This window comes from Ochotona princeps, chromosome 30 (genome assembly GCF_030435755.1).
Source record: "Ochotona princeps isolate mOchPri1 chromosome 30, mOchPri1.hap1, whole genome shotgun sequence".
Lineage (NCBI taxonomy): Eukaryota > Metazoa > Chordata > Mammalia > Lagomorpha > Ochotonidae > Ochotona > Ochotona princeps.
The window spans coordinates 19,294,180-19,316,497 of NC_080861.1; the positions used below are offsets into that span (position 1 = coordinate 19,294,180).

Here is a 22,318-nt window from a genome sequence, read left to right on the forward strand (position 1 = left end):
TGTCGCAGCTCTTGGCATGGATAGAAGTGATGCTGAAAAGGCTGTCCACCTGGGGGCCCTTAGTATTGTGGTGACCACTTGGACTCCTGGGGAGCACAGGGTGGCTGGGGAGGGACAGCAGGTGCCCAGAGAGGTGTTTACTGCTGTCCCCTCAGGCACAGATGCTTGAAAGTCACTGCTTTCTGGATATGACCCTCTTTGGGATAGTCCTAGAGGAGCTGTGTCTGTGGGCTGGACTCACACAGCAGCAGGGCCTGTGGCTCCCCTTGAATTCCATAGAGGATCTGGAGTTTCCCGAGAGGCCTCTGATGAGCAACAGGCAGGTGGAGGGGCAAATAGTCTCCCGGGTCAGAGAGATTCCCGGTCAGGAATTGGGTAGCTATGGAGGGGTGACATGGAGCAGGACTCCAGTGCAGGTACAGAGTAACAAAAGGATGGAGTTGATGGGCTCAGGGAGGAAGGGAGGAGCAACCGAATCCTCACACCTGATGGTGGATGAGTGTTAATTGTGAGAGATGTCTCACTCTCTTCCCGCCTCCCACATCTGGGAAAGCCCCACCTCCCACATCTGGAAAAGCCCCGCCTCCCAGGTGCAGCTGTAGGCATTCAGCATGAGGGCGTGGCTCCACATTCAGCACAGGTGAGGGCTCTTGAAAACTAGCAGGTGGACACTCCATGACAAGTCTCTAAGAGGGGAGACGGGTCCAGATGTGTGGGCTGCCTGTCACAGCCTGCAGGTGACACTGTGGAGGTAGCTCTACTGACCACCCAGATAAGAGAAGTCAGAGAGACAGGGCAACTTGGATGTGTTTCTGTGGCAGAACCAAGGGGTCTTTGTAAAGAAAAAACATCAGGTTAATCAGGACTCGTCTTTCATTTAGGAGTGATTCTGTTCTCACCACGAATGGTCATTCCTTGGACCTATTTTTGTCCTGGCCAGGCCTGGATTTACAGGGGACTGTAAATTAAAGGGTTTATCCAAATTGCAGCTGGGGCTGCTTCTCAGTGGCACATTTTTTGTTCACACCGTGGACTTGAGCTGATCTCCCTACATAGGTTGCTTGGGGGGGGGGGTGCATGTAGTTTTCTGGGTACTTGTTCTGGCTCCTAGCTCCAAGATAATGCTTCCTAAAGTTTATGGTCACATTTCCCTCATTTGATAGAGTTTGGTGATTTGGCATAAAAGCCTTAATCATCCTTCTTATCCTTTCTGACGTTAGAATATGTTGTTAATTTGTATACTGCAAAGGTTAAGACAAGAGAGATCATGAATGCTGTTTCCTGAGCGTAAAATCCAGCTCTTCCCGGAGACAGAAGATGCTGATGTGGAAATGAAAACAGTGCAAGCACAGAGCTGCTGGAAATGGCTCAGCGCACGGAGACTTGGAAAGCAAACAGGATGGTTGGTGTTATCTCTGCATCCGGCCACATCGAGAAGGCTGGGTCATGGGCTCCAGAGGGTTCCTGGCCACTGTGCAGATCATTTTGGACAGGTTCACCTATGGGACCCAGGCCATCCAGTAGTATTTGTAAATCTAGATGACTTTGCCCTTGGTGCCAGTCATGTTGCGTTTAAAGTTTCTGGAGTCGCTAGCCTTTGCCAATAAAAGGCTTTCACTGGACTTTGCAGTGACGTGGTGCTGAAGACATAAATACTGTTTTATGTAGTGAACAGGACCAGGTCTTTTATAGTGTGTTTTACAAGTCTAGAGACTTTCTGTATTTTTTCTTCGAGGCTTTCTTTGAGCTGCCAGCTTTAGGTAGCATTGAAGCAGAGGTTGTATGTCTTTGGAGTTTTTCTGACTCTAGAAGGAAGAAAGATGGACCCCAGAACACCAGGGTCCTGCCCACCAAGCTTGGTATCTGGTGTTCTTTGCAGGGGCCTTTCCCCTCAAAGTCTTGTAGCATGAAGGTACAGCTCACCATCCCCCAAGTGTGTGGCTTCAGCAATGTGAATGTGTTGCACCCTGACTTACATCCACAACTGACAGCACACCACTTGTCCTTTCCCCAACCTTGCTGGGAGCTGGGAAGTGTGCCTGCTTCTTTCCGTGTGCAGTAGGAAAAGCCTCCTGCGTTTGCACTGGCTGCTCCCAACTCTGCCCCTCCTACCCCCCATCAACCGTTGAATTGGAGAGAGAAAAGTGTTTCTCCTTCCTGTGAATTTTCATGGTATCTGTTTAGGTTTGTATTGGCACTGTGGGAAAACAGGTCCTGCCTTACCTGAGCAGACATCAGAGCTTCCCCAATCCCCTGAGGCTAGAAGATACCCTCATCACTTTTATAAACTCACAGTCTGCCCCACTCAGAGTACATTCTAGAATGAATGAGAGTTGTTTTAGCACCACATCGTTGTGCCAAAAACTATTAACTAACGATACATTACAAACATGTGTCTTCTACTTACTTGAGGCCACAGCCCTTGCATCACACTTACAGATTCAATTGGCCAGCAATGGACAGGGCACAGGCCTGGACTCTGTTGTCCTGGGACCTCTGCTGGGTGCCTGGGATACTGGGCACTCAAAAACTCAAGCAGTACCTTGGTGGGAATGGCTGGGGAAGGCTGGGCTTGGCACCTGCAGCATGGAAGTCCCCTGAGGGGAGAGGACTCGACTACATTTCAGTGAGAGAAGTAGTAATATGGAGAAGGGGGTGGCTTGCATCCATTTTGGGAAGATGCAGTCTGCGACAATAAGGAAGTACTCAAAAGAGTGCCACCGACGGTGCTGTCTACTGGGGCGTGAAGAGGTACTTGGGGAAGCTGTCTTATAGGCGAGGACGCTTGCCTTATTCACCTTCAACTCTAGCATGTATAGGGGTGGGAGAGAGCCAAACAAGGTTCATGAGTAGGGATGAGCAGCTCTGTTTGGGGGAGGAGGGACAGGTCTGGAATTGAAAGGCTGGGTTGAAAGGCGTGTTTGTCTCATGCATTCAGTTTTAGGTTGTTGATTACAGGCCCATTTCATTCCATATTTTTTAAAAAAAAGAGTTTTTTTTTTTAAATTTGAAATGGAGAGAGAGAGAGAGAGAGAGAGAGAGAGAATATGAATGAATCTGCCATCTAGTTGGAAGTAGATCAGCTGGGGCTCATACCAGCACCCGTATGGAATGCCCTCACTGCGGGCAGAAGATTAACTGGCTACACAATGCCATCAGCCCCTTTAATGCCTTATTTATTTGAAGGGAAGACAGCTTTTTCTTTCACCCTGTAAATTAATTAAAAATCACATTTTATCTTAAGCTTGCACAGTTTGTGTCTTGTGGCCAGTTAGGGAAGAAAACAAAATTTACTAAATACAAGAGGGAGAAATTAGATTGAGACATGAAGAATAATTTATATTTCCTTTATTATGTTCTTGCAAAAATTCCAAAATGGAATGAGAGTTTATAATATTGCTCGATGAGTCCTATGATTCCTCTAATATCCTCCTGGGATCGTATCAGTAAGCATAAAATGATGCAAATATAGTTCATGTGTTTTAGTCGAAATGTCACCAACAGATACACATATGTTGAGGTGATACCAGATAACCTGTTGAAGTGTGTGTGTGTGTGTGTGTGTGTGTGTGTGTGAGAGAGAGAGAGAGAGAGAGAGAGAGATTGATTGATTGATCAAGGTTGTCTGGACCCAGGATGCTCTGTCAAGGCGGTGGATGTGGCAAGCAGTGAAACAGTGATCCACGGCCCAGTTCTTCAATCCTGGGGGGCACTGGGATGGCTCTGAGCCCAGTCCTGGAGCCTGTCATAATGGGCAGTATTACATTTTGTGAGGATTGAAGCACTGTGGTGCTGAGGCATACTGGGATGCCTTCTCATTGTCCTTTCTTTGTGGGACAATTCTTAACCGTTTCTGTACAGGGACCCTTTGACAGTTGGGAGCTGTAAATGGATTCTTCCCAGACTGATGGGTTTAGGGACACACTGTGAAATATAGCTGTAAGCATCTTTCTTATAAGCTACATTTGTGATAGGGCAATATCCCTGCTTTGTTTGTTTGTTTGTTTGTTTGCATTTATTTTATTGGTTAGTGTATCTTTTTTTTTTTTTAATGCCAGGACCACGTTGTTTTAGTTACAATATCTTTACAGTATGTGTTGGATGCTGAGTGTAATGCCTCCAACTTTGTTTGTTCTCCCCCCCAAGATTGCATTATTTGTCTCCCTTCTTATTTTGAAGTTATTTCTATACACATTTTATCTTCATAATTTGAGTGGTAAGCTTCTTGAGGTCAAAGCCTGTATAGATGAGTCTTTTCTTCTCATTATGCCCAGCATAGCCCCTTTCATGTAGTAGCTCTCCATAAAACTTTGTTGAAGGAGTTTGTAAGCTAATTGAGGGCAGTTAGGTTGCCTTTAAAAAGTAGTCATCTTTAAACAGATACATGAAGGGACTGATAATATATGTAAATCTTATAACGTTAGTAATGTTGAGTTCATGTTTTCTTAACAAAGGGATACTGTTTTATTGCACTGTTTAAAATTTTTTGTCCATTTCAGTGGCATTGACTCACAGAGAATATCCCTGCTTTTTATTGATGCCTTACATACTGAGATCTGCTGAAATGTTGACATACTGATCAATTTCAACTACAGGATATGAGCGTATTTCAGCTCTTTATTGGTGAGAGTTGTGGGTCTTCCTAATATTTCTGTCTGCATTTATAATGGAAGAAAAATGTTTCATCTCAGCATTTAATAGAAATGAAATGTAAAATTGTTTTCCCTGGTCAAGCTCACAGAGCCCTGAATTCTCTGTGGGGTTCAGAACTTCTGGTTTAAAATATAATTTGGGGGCAGCCATTTTGCCTGGTTGTTAACCTGCCAGTTAGGATATCTGCATCCCATATTGGGGGATTCACTTTGGATTACTGGCTCCAGCTTCCTGCTAGTACTCACCCTATGAGGTACTTGTATTTGGTCCCTGCCGCTTGCATGGCAGGTCTGGATTGAGTTCTTGGCTTCAGCCTCAGGCCACTGTGGGCATTTGGGAAGTGAACACAAACTTAATTGATTTGTGATGACACTAGATCACTCAGAGGGTTAAGGACCTCAGTTTTAATTTTGTGGCTCTTCCAACTTAGGGCCTTTTTCTTGCAGAGTTTTTATTTTTAGTTTTTTTTAAAAAAGACTTGTTTATATTTATTTGAAATATAGTTACAGAATGATGGACGGAGAGAGAGAGAGAGAGAGCGTGCACTTCCATCTGTTGGTTCACTTCCCAAGTGGCCACAACAGCCAGGGTTGTGTCTGTCTGAAGCCAGGAACCAGGACCTTCTTCCAGGTCTTTCACGTGAGTGTGGCTCCCAAAGATTTGGGCCACCCTCTGCTGCCTTCCCAGGCACATCAGCAGGGAATGGAATCAGAAGTGGAGCCGCCAGGACTTGAAAGGGCACCTGTGGGATGCTGATGCCACAGGTGAGCGCTGAGCCAGGGGCTCATCTGTATCAGTACGCTGCTCCCTGTGACTGAAGACCCTATGCATAGAGACCTGACTCTGCTCTTTGGAGAGTAATGAGAAAGGCAGTGCCAGCCTGTGGGTAAAAGCCGCGGCCAGCAAAGGCAAGTGTGAACATTGCATGTCATCCCCACTCTTGTCCAGTAGGGCTGTGGAGCTCCTGGTATTTTGGGCCAGATGTGAGCTCTTGACCACCTTCACACTGGCTCCAGCTTTTTCTCATCTCTTTAAAGAGTATTTAAGCCCACACTCAGTCTCAGTTTGTCACTCTGTGTCTGACATCTGTGCCCCAGAAGCTGATTTGGAGAGCTGGAGAATTTTTGTCTGGGATTTGCTAGGCAAGTGCTGGCAGAAGTGAGGGCACAGAACTGGGCAGGAAAAGGAGTAGAGAAGGGATGCGGTCACAGGAGAAGCCTCACCTGCACCTAATCACAACCAAACATGTCCTCAGAGCTCAACTGCAGGAATGACTGCCCAGTGGCCCACTTTGAGGCCCCCTTGGGGTTGGCCTGGGGAAGGGCAGGTGTCTAACTTAGTTGATGTGGCTACCATTTTGTCAAGTCACTGCACTGCAGAAGAGGCAGTTGTGTGCTCATGGTACCCACCATGTGGCTGTGTGGTGGTGGGGACAGTTAGGGTGGAGCAACTCTGCACAGAACCTGCCCTCCTGTCCCTTCTCCCACCCCATCAGTCCTGAGTTCTTCGCCTGAATGAATGAAGTTCATGGTGGTTCTCACTGTCACAGTATGGGAGGTCTGCTCCTCCTCACTGGTTGCTGAGACCCGGAGACCCAGTTCCTCCCTACCCCTCCTCCTGTGGACCTGCCTCCCAGCCCTCTTCCCAGGTGAGGTGATGATGTTGGTGATGTCCACCACGAGGTTTGTCCAGCTTGGAGCTGTCCAAGGTGCTTGCCATCCATTGTCTCTAACCCTCCCCTCACTCTGCAAGGTTGGTTCTCACAGCCCATTGTGCATCTGGCAGGTGCAGAGAGGTTATGAAATGGCCATTGTAACATGGTTTGCAAACCTGGAAGCTGGAACTTTCTCAGACTTTGGCTGCTGACATTGGAATCCTTGTTCTGCCCCTGTCCCTCAGAGGGGAGCTGTCAGACCACTTTGCCACCTTTCCTAATTCCATGGTGGCCCTCCTCACCATTCCCACAGCTGTCTACTGCAGGACCCCCTCCTCTCCAGGGTCCCTGATGCTCCTGCCCCTTTGTCCTCTGTGTCAGGAGCGACTCCTTCCTCTCCAGAAAACTCATTCTTCATCTGGGCCCCTGCTCACACTCTCTTTCTTTCTTTCTGGTTCTCTTATATCGTGAATGGTACCCAGCCCTGACCTGTCCAACAACAGCTTTCTCAGTATGACTGGGGAGCCTGAGGCAGGGCTAAGATCCAGCCTGGCTCACAGGCTCTAATACATTTGTAGGCCATTTCCCAAGTGTTCAGCTGGTTGCTATTAGATAAAGCAAGGCATCCATTGCAAGCTTAGGTGGCTGTGACTGTGATAAGACATTGTGTCCAAGTCATGCATGGTCCTAATTAAATCTCAGATCTCATTAAGAAGCTTTCAGTTTGCTCCCATTGACCCCTGCTACCATGATGGGACTCCAGAGCTGAGCTGTGCCTGGGAGCCATCAGGGTCTGCCCAGTGTTTGTAACTGGGAGCCATCAGGGTCTGCCCGGTGTTGTAACTGGGGGCCATCAGGGTCTGCCCAGTGTTTGTAACTGGGAGCCATCAGGATCTGCCTGGTGTTGTAACTGGGGGCCATCAGGGTCTGCCCAGTGTTTGTAACTGGGAGCCATCAGGATCTGCCTGGTGTTGTAACTGGGGGCCAGCAGGGTCTGCCCAGTGTTTGTAACTGGGCACATGGGGCACAATTGGAGAGCAGCCTTAGCATCTTCTTTCCCCCAGGAGCCCTTGTCTTGTAGTCAGCTGTGTTTTTTAAAATAGAGTTTCGTTTCAAGTGATTTCTAGAATTGTCTGCCTTGGTTTAGTTGCAGTTTTTGCTTGTTTCCTTTTCAATGTGCCAGGCTAGAAATAAAACCACACTTGGCTCCAGTTTATTGTCTTAGAAAATGGGAAAGAGCTTCTAGCTACACCGGTGGAGTTTTTTCAGTTACCAGGCAGTTTGGACAGACTTTCAAAGCAGAATTGCTATTTCAGAGTGATGGTAAAGATAGTGATGGTTCCCAGTCATTGTGCCAGATACGTGCTGCAATTGTGAACATTATTTATAATGTTAAGGCATGAGATGTTTCATATATGTATATTTTAAAGATTTTATTTATTGGAAGGCAGATTTATGGAGCGAAGGAGATACAGAGAAAAGGATCTTCCGTCTGCCGGTTCACTCCCCAAGTGGCTGCAATGACCAGGGCTGAGCCCTTTTGAAGCCAGAAGCTTATTCTGGGTCTCCCATGCAGGTGCAGGATCTCAAGGCTTTGAGCCGTCCTCGACTGCTTTCCCAGGCCACAGGCAGGGAGCTGGATGGGAAGTGGAGCAGCTGAGACACAAACCAGCACCCACATGGGATCCCAGTGCACGTAAGGCGAGGACTTAGCCACTAGGCTACCTCGCCAGCCCGGTGTGTTTCTCCATTCTTTTTCTTCTGTCTTCCCTCTGGGCATTTCCTGTAGATCTTTGGAGTTGTTCTTCTTTTCTGCATATCCAGTCTCTACTTTAAACATATTTTACCCCCCTGGGAGTGTTGATCCCAGTGCTTAAGATGCTGCATTGGGGAACCTGGGTTCAACTCCCTGCTCTGGCTCCTGACTATAGCTTCCCTCTAGTGCAGACCTGTCAAGCGGCAGGTGGTGACATAAGTACTTGGGTCCCTGCCACTCCCCTGGGGCATCTGTGCTCCTGATTCTCTTCCCAACCAAGCCCAGTGTCGGTGGGGTTTGGGGAGTGAAGCAGTGGATAGGAGCCCTCTGCCTTTGTGACCATTCGCTTTTCTTCTTGCCGCCCTAACCACTGGCTCCTGCCTGATCTCTGAGCCTCAGTAGCCCAATACACCTGTGGAACCTGCTGATGCCCTTGAGGATGGGGACATGATGCCCACGGTGCAGTTCACCTCCCGAGTCTGCACAGTGTCCTGTGGTTATTGCAAGTTGAGCTTAGAAACTAACGCTTGGCTTCAGCCACCACTTCCTGATAGCAGAGCCGCTCATCCCACCACTGCCTACGAGTCTGGGAATACTTCCGGGGCTGTGTGCCATTACCTCTGGAGGTTTTCTCTGTGCCCACTTCTTATGCCCATGACCCCAGACTGTGAAAAGCTGGCTGTCTTCACAGTCCCCTGATGCCCTGAAAGAGGTGTGTGTGTGTGTGCGCGCGTGCGTGCATGCTCACGCATACGCGTATGCATGTCTCCAGCATTTGTGTTGTTGATGGGTAGGTAGATCTTCCACAAGTTTCTGTGTTCTTACTGCACATGCATACTCTTTAGTTTAACTCTCAAAAAAAAATCTTCCAGCTTGACACTTTGACAGTGGCAAATTTTATCTTCCCTGCTGTGCTAGTGATTCCTAGCAGAGGAACGAGAAAAAGGCCTCCATTCCAGAAGAGCCTTCAAGGTCACCGTAGGCCAAAACCGGGCCAGGTGCACAGAAGCACGGGGTCCAGGCAGGACAGGAGCTGAAGAGCACGTGTTTGGACAAAGACGAAGTAAAGAGGCTTGCTTCAAATAAGCTCCTAGGGTTTTTCTAAAACCAGCGAGTTGAATGCATGCGAACTGCTTGTTTGCTGGTCTGTGTTACTTGCAAATTTAAAGTGAGCCTAACCCTTCCTGTTTTCATTTAGTTTGCCGCTGTAGGTTCTGGAAAAACAACTAGGAGGTAGATTTCTCTGTCACGAGATGGGTGAGGGCTTCCACAGTGCTTAGGTCCAGCTGATTTCGCATCAGGAAAATGAGCTCCCCCACCACCTAAGCACATCTTTTTCCCAGCCCGTGATGCTTGCCTTGCATGGGTTGGCCAGCTGGATCCCCTTCTCTCTCCCTAGTTCGGGCCCCTTGTCTTCCCCTGACCCCCTGTGGAAGCTTCTTCCTGTCCTGCCTCCCTCCGCCTATGTCCACCTATTTCATCCAGGCCTTCCGTAACTTCTGATCCAGGCAGCAAGAGGGCTGTTCCGCAACACAGCCTGTAGCGCTAGTGACACTTGGAGGATGACCCGCACCCATGCCACAGGCCCCTTGGACTTGACTTCAGCATAAGCCTCCACCCTGCCCCTGGCGGTCACTACCTGCACCTCACACACACCCCCTACATTCTCCACTTGTGCACTTCCTGTGGGAAGCCCACCGGCTTTCATTGCAAATCCTGCATCCTTCCCTTGTAGCTCTGGTGCATGGCACACAGTGTCAGCAGTACTTGCCCCTTGCTCCTCCCAGCCCTGCCCACTCATTGTCCCCCAGAGGTCTTTGCATCTGTCTCCCAGGGGCACAGCACATTGCCTGGCATAAAGTAAGCACCCAATAAATTGCAGACAGAACACATGTTGGGTTCCCTTTCAAAGCCTCAGCCGCGGCAGGCTCTGCTGCCAGTCTGGGGTCCTGGCCCCTGGGGGCGTGTTCTCTTTTCAGAAACTGCCGATCCCTAGGGCTTCCAGCAGAAGGCAAAGTCAGCCTCGCTAGCCTGGCCCAGTCCACGTGTGTCCTCCTTCTAGAAGCTTGGCTCATAGTGATGCTTTTCTTCTTTCACTCAGTGACGTCTCACCGACTGTGGTCCACACGGGAATCTCTGTCTGCCTCGCCACTGCAGAACTGAGCTCTGGGAAGCTGTACTTTTACAACTGCAAAGGAAACTTCTAGGGTCCTGCTATACTTGCTTTGCCATGCAGAGAAAGCCAGGGCTCCTGAGTACAGCCCCTCCCTCCCTGGGGTGTGGGTGCCTCCCACCCAGAGCTACTAATACAAAGCAGCTTTTCAAAGTTCTTACTTCAAACATGCCCATGTGGTCGTGGCCGGAGAGCAGCACCCATTTCCTCAGTGTCGAAATGGGTTACTCATCCCCAGTGAGCTCAGTGTGGGCTGCCCTTCTCGGCAGCCAGGGCTGCACGTTTAGAAACAGCTGTCCCTTGGAGCCCCGCTCTCCTGGTTGCTTGTCAACTGTTTGCAGCCCTAGTGCCCGGGACACCCCTCCTGTTTCTTGGGATGCTCTACAGAAAAGCAGTCATCCTTTGGGGCGGAGGTTGAGGGGTGGGTGGGTCACCAGAACCGACTGTGGCTGGGCTTTTGAGTGTCTGTGGACCTCCAGGAAAGCAATTTTGCTTCTGGCTCTAGGTGTGAGTGTGGGTCACCTACACAGCTAAGGAAGGTGTGAAGGTTGCTTGAGCTCTAGGGCATCTGTTGTGGCCTCTGTAGGGGGGCAGTAACTCCTCAGACTCCTCAGCACAGGTGTGGCAAAGATGGCAGCAAAGTACTTGGAAAGAGCTTGGTCCTGGGCTAGGGGATTCATGTATTCTAGAATATTCTTGCTTGTCTGGTAACTTGCATCTCCATAACAACTTGAATTCATGCAATGGGAGGCATTTAAATCCAAAACTTCAAGGCTTTCAGCCTTAAGGAAACACAGAGGAATTTTTGTGTAAACATGCTAAGTTTACATGTGTTCGTGAGTTTCTATGCCATCAACAATCATGAGCTTTTGGTTTTTGGTTTTTTTTTTTTTGATGAGGCAGAGTGAGAAAAGAAAATCAGTATATTTTAATCCTCTAGTTTATCCAACAAATGCTTGCAAGCCCAGGGGCCAATGCTGGGACCTGGGAGCTGGGCTCTCGGGGTTGCTGTCACACACGGATGGCAGGAACTCAACAACCACTTGCAGTGTCAGCTTCAGCAGAAAGCAGGAGCCGGAGCTGGGAAGTGAAGCGAAGTAGTCCAGGATGGGCTGTGGATGTCTTCACTGCCCAGTTGAATGCCTTCCCTCACCCACAGCCTTAACTTTCTGGTGAGTGGAGTCTGCAGGCGGGGAACATCTGGACCCCAGGTGTGCAACTCATTCCCAGAAAAGACATGGATATGGAAGATCTGTTCCTGAAATACTGAGTTTCAGAGGATCTGCTGGAAACGGTCTCTCTGCTGTGTCCCACACCTTCCCTCTGTACAAGTGTACAAGTGACTGAGTCTGCTCCCAGCTGAATGCTTTATGACACACAAGTAAAAATCATCTGCCTGTCGTGCAACCTGCCCCCTCCAGGCATCTCACCCTGCACCCCAGTATAGCAACTGCAAGGTGCAGCCATCTCTACCTCCCTGGCCCTTGCCACCTTTCTCCTTTCCTGGGCACAGCTATAGCAGATTCTTGACCTGCTCACTGGTATCTCTCATTGTATCCCCCTCCAATAACCTGCACCCTAGGGGAACGTTAACTCAGAAAGCATGAGGCATTGCCCTTTTCTGGGAGGCACTAACGTTAAAAAGAGTAACCAGGAACTAGTACGGTGTTATAGCCAGCTATCTTCCATCTCCTGTACTGGTATCCCAAATGGACATCAGTTTATGTCACAGCTGCTCCACTTCTGCCCCAGCTTCCTGTTTATGTCCTGGAAAAACCCAAGTCATTGGGCCCCAGCACCTTCTGGTTGGCTCAGCTCTGGCCATTGTGGCCGTCTGGGGAGTGAACCAGCAGGTGGAAGATCTCTTGCCCTGTCTTTCCATCTCTCTCTATAACTCTGCCTTTCAAATAAAAATAAATTCGTAAAAAATAAGTAACTGTAGAATGTTGACTAGGGGGTCCTCCCCCCCTCTTCATCACAACCTCGTTGTTATTAACACCTCTCTCTTCTCCGGTCTGCCTGAGCCTCACAAGGGGGAGCCCATGACACTCTCAGCTGTGTACCCACAGCCCTGAAGCTGGCCTCTGCCTGCCGACGCAGCCTTTTCCACTCCTTGGTGGAACCCCTCCTGCTCACCTGTACCCCTCTCTTTACCTATTCTAACTCATACAGGACCTGGAGTCCCTGAAAGTCAGTAGTGCTCTGTGTAGAAAGGTCAAGACCTGTAGAGGCAAGCAGGTGCAATTCAAACTCCTAGGGCCCTCGGACCACAGTCCCATGCTTCCCTTGTCCTTTGCTGTCATATCCTCTCCTGCGTGGCTCTCAGACGGCCATTCCCTTGGTTCTTGATGTTTTCAGGTATCCCAGTCCAAGCCCTCCCTATTGCATGCAACACCGGGTCCCCTGCTATGTTTGGGTCCCATTGCTATAACATGGAAATCTGTGTTTGTCTCAATACTAAGAGCTCATGCCATTAAAACACCATGGATACAAAGGGTTAATTAGCAGTGTGAGTGCAGACAGACGCTCCTCCACCTGCCAGCTGGCTTCTCAGAATATCTGGAACATGAGAAAAAGTAATGGCTTCCAGATGCTGAAGAGATGATAGCGTTGTGCAAGGTAGAGTGCAGAGACCGCCCCCCCCCACAGAGTGGCCTGGGACCAAGCCCTGCAGCCTGCCCTGGGGCTGGCTGACCCACGCAGGGTGCTTTGAAGGTCATGTGTGGACGAGGTGCCCATGGGGCAGGACCTTGTACATCATAGTAGAATCCGAAATTCACACCTAGTTCTGTTTCTCATTGCAGCGAAGGGTGCAGGACGTCATCAGCCCCATCGTGTTTGAGGCAGCCTACAGCCTGGGCGAGCACATCACCGGTGAGGAGGAGCGGGAGCTGCCAGCCCTGACACCTGTGCTCCGCTGGAAGAAGGGACAAAAGATTGCCCAGAAGAATCAGGTCAGAACCTGCGTGTCCATGGCTGAGACCCAGTGGGACTGGGACCCAACGGGGCAGGGCTAGTGGCCCAGCATGAGGGCCTACAGGCACCTCCTCTTGAGCTGCAAAATGGCATATGGGGTGGTTTTCATGGTTGGTTCTGATCACTGCAATCTTCAGGCACATTGAAACTGTTTTCAGTGGTTAGAAAACCATCATCTTCCAGAGCCCCAGCCTGTGTGTAGAGCTTAGTCTGGTGTGTCTCCCATGTGCTCCGTGCATGTTCTGGTGTTGGAGGAGTATGGTGAAGAGGCAAAAACTGCAGTGGCCCAGTTGGTGGTTCCGCTGAAAATGCCCAGCCCAAGCACCCCTGTGAAAGCCCCAGCATGCTTGTTGAGGGGAACTCAGACCATCCTCAGATTCTAGGCTTCCGGTTGGACTTCTGAGGGATGTGGAGTATAAGCCACAGGAGAGAAGAGCAAGCCTGTGCCTTAATGGTGGGCTGCAGGTGCTGTGTGCGCTGAGCTGTGCGTGGGCTGTGCATCACAAAGCGCATTGCACTCCATTGCAGGGAGTTCACGACCCCAGACTGTTTGCTTTTTTGAGATTTATTTATTTACTTATCTGGAATTCTCCGAGAGAGAGAGAGAGAGAGAGAGAGAGAGAGAGAGGAAAGAGACAGAGAGAGATCTTTCATCTACCAATTTACCCCCTCAGTGGCTACAATGGCCAGGGGTAGGCCAGGCTGAGGCCAGGAGCCAGGAACTTCTTCCAGATCTCTCATGTTGATTGCAGGGGCCCAAGCATTCTTGTACCACCTTCCATTGTTTTGCAAGGCACAATAGCAGGGAGCTGAATTGCACGTGTAACAGCTGGGACTTGAACTGGTACCCAGAAGGGGTGTTACTGGCATTGTGTGTGGTAGTTTTACCTGTTATGTCATAACGCTGGCCCCATGACTCCCAATCATTCCTCGAGAGCCCAGATCATCCCTCGATCAAGGGTGGTTGGGCTGGTCAGGAAAGGCTCTTTTCCTACTGAGCAAGATCCCTGCACATGGGTGAGGCAAAGCTGCAGACCACCTGTGGCCTCCACCCTACACCTCTGTTCTGATGACTGCGTGGTCTCGCCTTATGGATGAGAGTCATGGATGGAAGTGCAGTTAACTCTTCAGGGTCGGAGCAAAGAGTGAGATCCTTATCATTCTCACCTAGACTTCTTCCCACTTGGTCTTGGGTCAAGTTCCCCTAGAGATGGGCGTTGGAGACTCATGGTACAGTGAGGCTGTGCTCTTGTAGGGGACTGTAAGGGGAAGGGTGTGGTCTCAGCATGCCCAGTGGCCTGGCCTTTGGTACTCATATTCTGGCCTCTGGTGGACCGTGGGTAGAGAAGTTGCTCTCCTTGGAGAAGGATCCCCAAGTGACCGCAACAGCCAGTGCTGCGCCAATCCAAAGCCAGGATACAGGAGCCAAGAGCTCTTCCGGGTCTCCCATGTGGGTGCAGGGTCCCAAGGCTTTGGGCTGTCCTCAACTGCTTTCCCAGTCCACAAGCTGGGAGATGGATGGGAAGCAGAGTTGCCGGTATTCGAACCAGTGCCCATATGGGATCCTGGTGGGTTCAAGGCGAGGACGTTAGCCACTAGGCCACCATGCCAGGCCCTTCTCTTATTCTTTTAATGTGAGTCAAGTGACATTCTAAAATTTGTTGAAATAGCAAATAGTTGTTTACATCCTTAAAACTGCAGAGCTCACCAGTAACACAAAGATTCTTGGCCCATGAACTAGCAGATGAGCTGCTTTGAACGCTCATGGGAATGGATGGTTTGTCAAAATGAGGGAAGAAGAGATCTTTGTGTGTGGGTGAGATAAGTTCTTCTCTGTTACAACAGGCTTAAGATAAGATTTCAATCTTAGGAAATCAGAGAGGGGGAGGAGCAGCATGTGTTGTAGAGATAGACAAAACCACCCCAGACACCCATGATGGTGACAGGGCTCAGGGATGCGAGGGGTGCAGAAAAAAATGAAGACTGTTTTTCTTAGGTTGGGAAAATTGTTCAGGAGCTGGAGAAACATTCCAGGAGAATGAGAGACAATCCCTTCCGCAATGGTAGGGATGTGAGGGGTAATTTAGTGCTCAGGTTCCCTGCAGGAAAAGGAGTTTGACCCTGTGCCAGAGTACGCCAGGGCATTCCCAGAGCAGCTCGCAGGAAGCAGTAAACTCAGCATCACGGTTTGGGTTGTGCTGACCAGTTCCACAGGGGCATAGCTGTAGTCCATGCCTGAGTTCTTTTGTGGAAGGGCACCTGTGGGTCAGTTCAGGGTGATCATTGAGACATGAGCTGTATCACAGTGTTAGAGTGAAATGGCCCTGCTGACCGCCTGTGTCACAGGGAGACTGATAGGAACTTGTTCTGTACAAGCCAGCTAGGGAGTCAATGTCTTCTGTAGTGGGCTGGGAGAGTGCCATGCGTGTAGGGGCCATGCGCTTCTCTGCCATGTGAACAGCACTAGGAGAAGCAGAGGCTCCATGCCAGCTTTTGGTTGAGGCTGTGTGAGTGGAGAACAGGATCTAGAGGATGGGCTGCCTGGGGGACACATATTTCATCTTAGAAATGTGAGGAAGTGCTCTGATGTGGTAAGTAGAGCCACAGCCTGCAAAGCCAGCATCCCATATAGGTGCTGGTTCAAGTTCCAGATGCTCTGCTCCAGCTCCCTGCTAATGTTCCTGGGGAAACAGCAGAAGATGCCCTGAGTTCTTAGGCCCTTGTACCCATGCGAGAAACCTGGAGGAATTTTCTGGCTCCTGGCTTTGGCCTGGTCATTGTGGCCATCTGGGGAGTGAACCAGCAGATGGAAGATCCTTCTCTATCTCTCCCTCTCTCTCTCTGTAACTCTGCCTTTCGAATATATAAATGAACCTTTTTTAAAATGTGAGCAAAGTAAAGCTATGCTCCTCTGTCTTTATAGGAAAGCGAACACCAGTCTCCTGTATTCATTAACCAGGAGGCAAGGCCTGTAAATCTAGGAGCAGTTCCATCAGTTGTGTTCCCACTCCACCTTGGTGAATAGGTGAAGATGGAATGGGGCATTGGCCGGAGTCTGAAGGGAGACAAGGAGGGTTTGGATGTGACGGGTTTTGGGGGAGTTTGGGGACAGCTGGCTGCTGAAGCTCTTCCATGTGATTGAATGCCCAATGAGAGGGAGGGGGCTGGGCTTCAGACCTAAACCCATGCCCTGTGGGACCCCTCGGTCACTGATCAGTGAGTTGGGCTATAGTGCTCAGGCCGCCAGGAGGGCTTTGGGAGCTTGGCAGTAGCAGAGGCATTGGTCTGCCTGTGTGTTTAGGGCAGCCAGGAAGGGCTCATGGCAGTCTCCTGGAAAGGGTTTACAGGCCAGTCCTTGAAGGTTCTGTCTGCCCTGCCGGAGAGGTGATTTGTTCTTAGCTACTAATTGGTCTCAGCTCCTGAAACAGAAAGAATGGGACTAGCTGAAAGGGTCACACGAGCCCCCAAGCTGGTCGGTGTATGTGTCAGGAAGGGAGAAAGGCTGTCATTGAGAGGCCACCAGAGAACCCTTCTCTTTCCTCTGTTCCTGCAGGATGGACTGCTGGCTATGACCGAGGCTGTGTAGACAGAGCAGAGCTTTGAATGTTACTGTCCTTGTGCTGCCTCAGGAGGCCACCAAGAGACCCAGCCAGGGCTTGACTTCAAGGTCATTCAGAGATGCAGGCAGGACGGCCCCCAAACAGGGCCACACCCTAGTTCCCCGATGCCTGTGATTGCAACAGTCCCCTGGTATAGGGACTTTGTAGGGATCTCGGGGAACAGTAGCTCAATACACAATCCCTGTTAGGGGGACTGTTCTCTGCCTAGAGGCAAGAGGTTACATGGGAGGTTAGAGGAAGCAAGATGGGAAACATTTCCTGCTGGCTCTCAGGATGGAGGGCACAGCGGGACAAAGAGTACAGGACTGAGAGAGGATCCTGAGTGTGTGCCAGCCAGCAGGTGCTGAGCCCTGCATTCCTGGCTTCTGCCAACAGCCTGGGCAAGGCCCAAAGCAGGTTGTCCCCTGGGGCCTCCAATTGAGAGCTCAGACTCGGCCACGTGCTGAGACAGCCTGGAGCAAACACGCGCACTGCACCCACAGAGATGTTTGATTTGGGTTGTCCCAAGCTGCTGAGTTCATGCTGATTTTCTACTGCAGAGGTAGAGGTCCCTTGGCCTGCTTTTTTTCCCCACTGGTGTCTCTGGGGAAGGGGCGCAGGCTTGGGAGTGAGAAGATCTGGGTCCCAGCCCCAGGTAGCATGTGCTCATCCACTTGATATGGGCCATGACCATGTTCATTTCCAGCCCTGGATTCTTGTCTCTTACGGGGGCACCAAGCACTAAGCAGAGCCTAGTGTCATGAGCAAATAGGAACATGAGTTATCTAGCAGGGAGGGAATAAACATGGAGAGCTCTCTTGCACCCTCATGAGGAAGGGAGTGGTACAGCCAGAGCAGCGGGGAGAGGGTCTGAACATGTATGCCCAGGTCCCAGATGGGACAGATGCGTCCCAGGAAGGTGAGCACGTCCAATTGATCATTACAGAGAAAGTGCCAGTTTACAATGGGGCAAGCATCGCAGCCTGTCCTAGTCGGTACCTCAATCACCTAAAGCCTCTGCCTCTGTTGCTCAGGCTTGCCTGCCCATGTGGTGTGGGATTATAGGCAATAATGCAAGAGAAATGTGCCAGTGGTACTTCAACACTGGCTTCTCCTCCTGGGCAGCTGGCTTGGTGGCATTGTGAGGGGACGGTGAGGTGGCCCATGGGACCGAGCATAACCCAGGCAGGTGTCTGACGGGCACTCTTACCCTCTAAAGGTGTGCTGATTCTCAGCTGTCTGAAGGTGGCTTCCTGGGAAGGAGGCCTCCAGGCTGCCAGGGGCTGATCTCTGTCCCGAAGTGCCCCATTGAATCTGCAGATTTCCTTTTTTGGTACCGTGTTTGATCTTTTCTTTTTTAAAAAAATGTAGCAGCAATTCATTTTCATTTCTGAGGTCACATATTTCTCATGGACATGATAGTTATGGGCTCCACTCAATGAAGAGTTCAGCAGATAAAAAGTCAGAAGACCAGAGTCCAGATGGAAAATAGGCCAAGGCCGTAAACAATAACCAGAGGAAAGGATGTCCAGTTTCACTCCCAGAGAGTAAATTTGAGGTCAACCCAGAATCATTGAAATGATAAAAGACTATCATTCCTGCCCATTGGTATGACAAAGATTAAACACGAAGTTGGACAAAGTTCTGAGTTTGCTGCGAACCTGTTCTACTCGGGCCTTTCTCTTTTTCAGTCTTTGTAAACGTGTTCTAGTCTTTGAGATACTTCTCAGAAGACAACGTTTTTCCCACCATGCTGTCACCTGCCTGTTGCGTTTTCTCTCCTGTCACCCTGTCTTACTGAAATACGTCTCACAGGTTGTGGGCCATGTGTGTGTCAACAGTGAGAGGACGGGTCTCTGGCTGGGGGTAGCACCAGCTTATTGCTCTCAGCTCCTATGATGACTTAGGAAATCCAATGTGAGCCGTTTGCTAGCTGCAGTTAAGCCTGGGACCTTCTGTAGGGCGTGCTTCTGAGCAGCTGCAAGAGATCTTGTTGGGGCCCTTGGAAATCTGGGGCCATCCTTCTTACTCTGGCCTTTAGAAACATGGTCTGCCTGCTCTCACCTTTTCTCTGGCAGCATTGGCCTCCATGTTTGACCTTCTTGACTCTGTGCCGGGCCATTTGTTATAGCAGTGAGAAAATCTTTGAGACTGAGTAATGGGTAAAGAAAGAAGGTTTATATTGGCTGGTGGTGTTGGAGGCTAAACATGCAAAACAGCATGGCAGTGGCTCCATGGCTGCATCACAGGAGGGATGACATGACATAATGACAGGAGCAGGTGTGAGCAGGAGCAGGCACACAGCGAAACAGGATGCTAGAGGCCAGGGTGGGCCATACCAGCTCATTTACAGCAGCTCTGATGAGAGCCAATCAGGAGCCTGCAAGGTCTGCACAAGGGTGATGCCACACTGGCCCAGTCGCCTTACACTGGTCTTACCTCTCAACATTCCCAAACAGAGCAAGCTTCCAGCACAAGAACCACATCCAAACCATAGCTTTCTGCCTTTGCTCGGGATTTGCGGTGACTTTTTTCCCCCCTTTCTCCCATAAAATGGAATGTGAAAGATTCTAAGATGAAAAAAGCAAAGAGGTTTTCCAGCCTCAGGAGGTAGAAGGTCCTTAGAAAAAAAGTCGATGGTGGATGTAAAAGGCTATAGAGGGACAGAGCTTGGAAGGGCACTGGGCTGGCATGGCATGTGCACCAGGGCTCCTGGTTCATTCCCCAAATGCTCAGAGTGGACAGAGCTGAGCCAATCCAACACCAGGAGCCTCTTCCAGATCTCCCATGTGAGCACAGGGGCCCAAGGCTTTGGGACATTCTCTACTGCTTTCCCACAAGCAAGGAGGTGAATGGGAGGTAGAGCAGCTGGGACATGAACTGGTGCCCATACAAAATGCTGGTGCTTCAAGGTGGAGGTTTAGCCTGCTGAGCCATCATGCCAGTCCTGAGATACATTTATTTTTATTTGAAAGACAGAGTTAGATAGAATGAGACACAGACGGAAAGAGAACTTCCATCTGCTGATTCACTCCCCAGTAGCTGCAATGGCTAGAGCTGAGCCACTCCAAAGCCAGGAGCCAGGACCCTCTTCTGAGTCTCCCGTGTGGGTGCAGTCTTCCTAGGCCATTAGCAGGGAGTTAGAAGGGAAGTAATTAAGCTTGGACTTGAACCTGTGTCCTGATGGGATGCTGGCAGCCACAATCAGAGGCTTAGCATACTACGCCACAGTACTGGAAGAAGTAACTAATACGGAAATATTCTAGAACAGGATTCAGTAAACTGTAGTCCATGGTAACAAATCCGGCTATTGCTGGTATTTGCAAATAAAGTTTTATTGTCATCCATCCACACACAGTCCTCTGCGTGTTGTCTTCAGCAGCCAAATTGAGTGGGCGCCATGAAGATTGTGCTGCTCACAAGCTCGAAGTAGCCTCTGTCTCCTTTCAGGCAGAGTTTGCCCACCTTGCTCTAAAAGACATCGAGGAGGCATTTGGTGAGAAACTAAGGAACGCATTTTCACTCTCCAGGAATACCTCGGTAAAGGCCAGGATGAAGAAGGAAGCAGGCCTTAGCTCCCCAAAGCTTGCGATGGGAAGCCATTGTCTACCAAGAGCAAGATTCCCTTATGCAGGGTACGGTGAGGGATGATGGCTTCTTAGGCCCATGGGTGTGGGCTGCGAGGGATGTGAGTGGATAAGCTCCTGGAGGCTGATGGCGGGGGAGAGGCTGCTTCGAGCTGGGTTTGGCTCTGTCTGATTCCAGCGGCCAAGCTGGTCCTCCACACCCGGAGGACAGAGGGGTGCATTGGGTGAAAGCAGTTGGTGATGCTGAATGTTGGAGTGGCCAGGACCGTTTCCTGAGAGGTCCGTCTGGGCATTGTCCTGGCATCATGGGTCAGAGAAGTCACCCTGCCTTGCCCCTGGGAACTCTGGGTTATTGTCCTGTGTTCTGAGTCTCTTCTGGCTGTTCCGCCTCCTTCTTTAGACACACTTGTCAGTTCCTTGGCAAACCGGCAGGTCAGAGATACCTGTGCAGATATAGAACCTGGGGGTTCCAGTTTCCAGCCACCCAAGGCTCAGTAGGGTCCCATGACTGCCACTTCCTTGGGGTGTTGCCTGTCATTCCCTGCCTGAAGGCAGTCTTGGTTGACCTAGAGATTTACCAGGGTTTGGCATGAACAGCCCATTTTAGTCCATTGCATTGCCTGAGTTAGCGAAGGCAGAGGATTCTGACAGCCTGTTGAGGGTTAACAAAGCACCCAAAATTGCAGTGAATTGGAATAGCCACAGCTGTTGACTTTGTGAATTTTTTATTGTACATATTTGATGTGTACAACATGCTTTAATGTAAATTTGCATAGCGAAACAATTATCATACATAACCCCCAGGATTCTGCTCCCTGTTTCTGCATGTTTCGTTTTCTCAGATTCCACACATAAGTGAGATCAGGCTGTGTTTTTCTTCCTGTGTCTGGTTTATTTCACTTTGCATAATGTCTTCCATGTTCATCCGTGTGGTCTGGATTGGTGAACTCTTTGTGTTCCAAGACTAGAGGCTGAATAATATTTCATCGTGAAGAGTGTGCAGCGCAGGTCCGTTGCCCACTCACCTGTGGGCAGACAACTTAGGTTCTTTCTGGATCGTGGCTATAGGGGCTAGAGCTGCATGAAGATAGGTATGCAGATGTCTGCCTCCCTTTCTGCTGGTGGGTCCTCACAAGAGATGGGTTGCTGGTTCTTACGGTAGTTCTGAGTTTGATTTTTTGAGACACCTCCTTCTGAAAAGTTTGCCATAATGACGCTACCAGTTTATAGCCCCATCCATCCACGGGTAGTCTTTCTTCCATATCCATGCCAATACTTGTCATCTCTGCTCTTGTTAAGAAAAACCATCCTGGTAGGTTTGAGTTGGCAGCTTACTGTGGGTTGTTTGGGTTGCTGCATTTTCCTGTTGATTAGGGATAGGCATTTTTTTTTTCAACAGAAGCCTTGTGGGTCAGAATGATGCTCTCAGGATGATAAGGGAAGAAAACATTGCCAACCAAGAATATTCTACCCAGCAAACTCCTCCTTCCCTGCATAAGGGGAAAGATGTTCTCAGATTAACCATAAGCAAGGGATTTGTCACCACCAGACCTGCCGTAGAAGAAAAACTCAAGGAAGTTAAAAAAAGAAAAACAAGAGGGAATCAGAACATGTAAAAACAAAGCAATGAAAAGGAAAAATACACAAGAAAAGAGAAAGAGGGGAAAAGCCAGGAGAAGTACAAGACCAACAGAGAGCAGCTGAGAGAGCTCAGCACAGCCTGCCCAGGCAACACTCAGTCTAAGTGGAAATGGAGCAAACTTGCAAATAAAAAGGGTCCATAGTGTCTGAATTATGAACCAAAGCGAACAAGAAAAAGCCAACAGAAAACCACAAGATCAAACTGCAAGAAGCTCATGAACAGATCCAAAGGTACAGGTAGCGATGGACAAAGATGATATTCCAGTTAACTAGGAACAA

The 22,318-nt window shown here is 49.6% G+C and overlaps 1 protein-coding gene across 1 annotated transcript in view; it reads left to right on the forward strand.

Moving 5' to 3' along the window:
* Window positions 1–22,318, forward strand: part of ITGA9 (integrin subunit alpha 9) — a 238,213-nt gene that overhangs the window by 117,420 nt on the left and 98,475 nt on the right. The window contains exon 16 of the mRNA XM_058657132.1: window positions 13,041–13,190. Within this exon, the coding sequence (XP_058513115.1) occupies window positions 13,041–13,190 (150 nt within the window). The remainder of the gene's footprint in view (window positions 1–13,040; window positions 13,191–22,318) is intronic.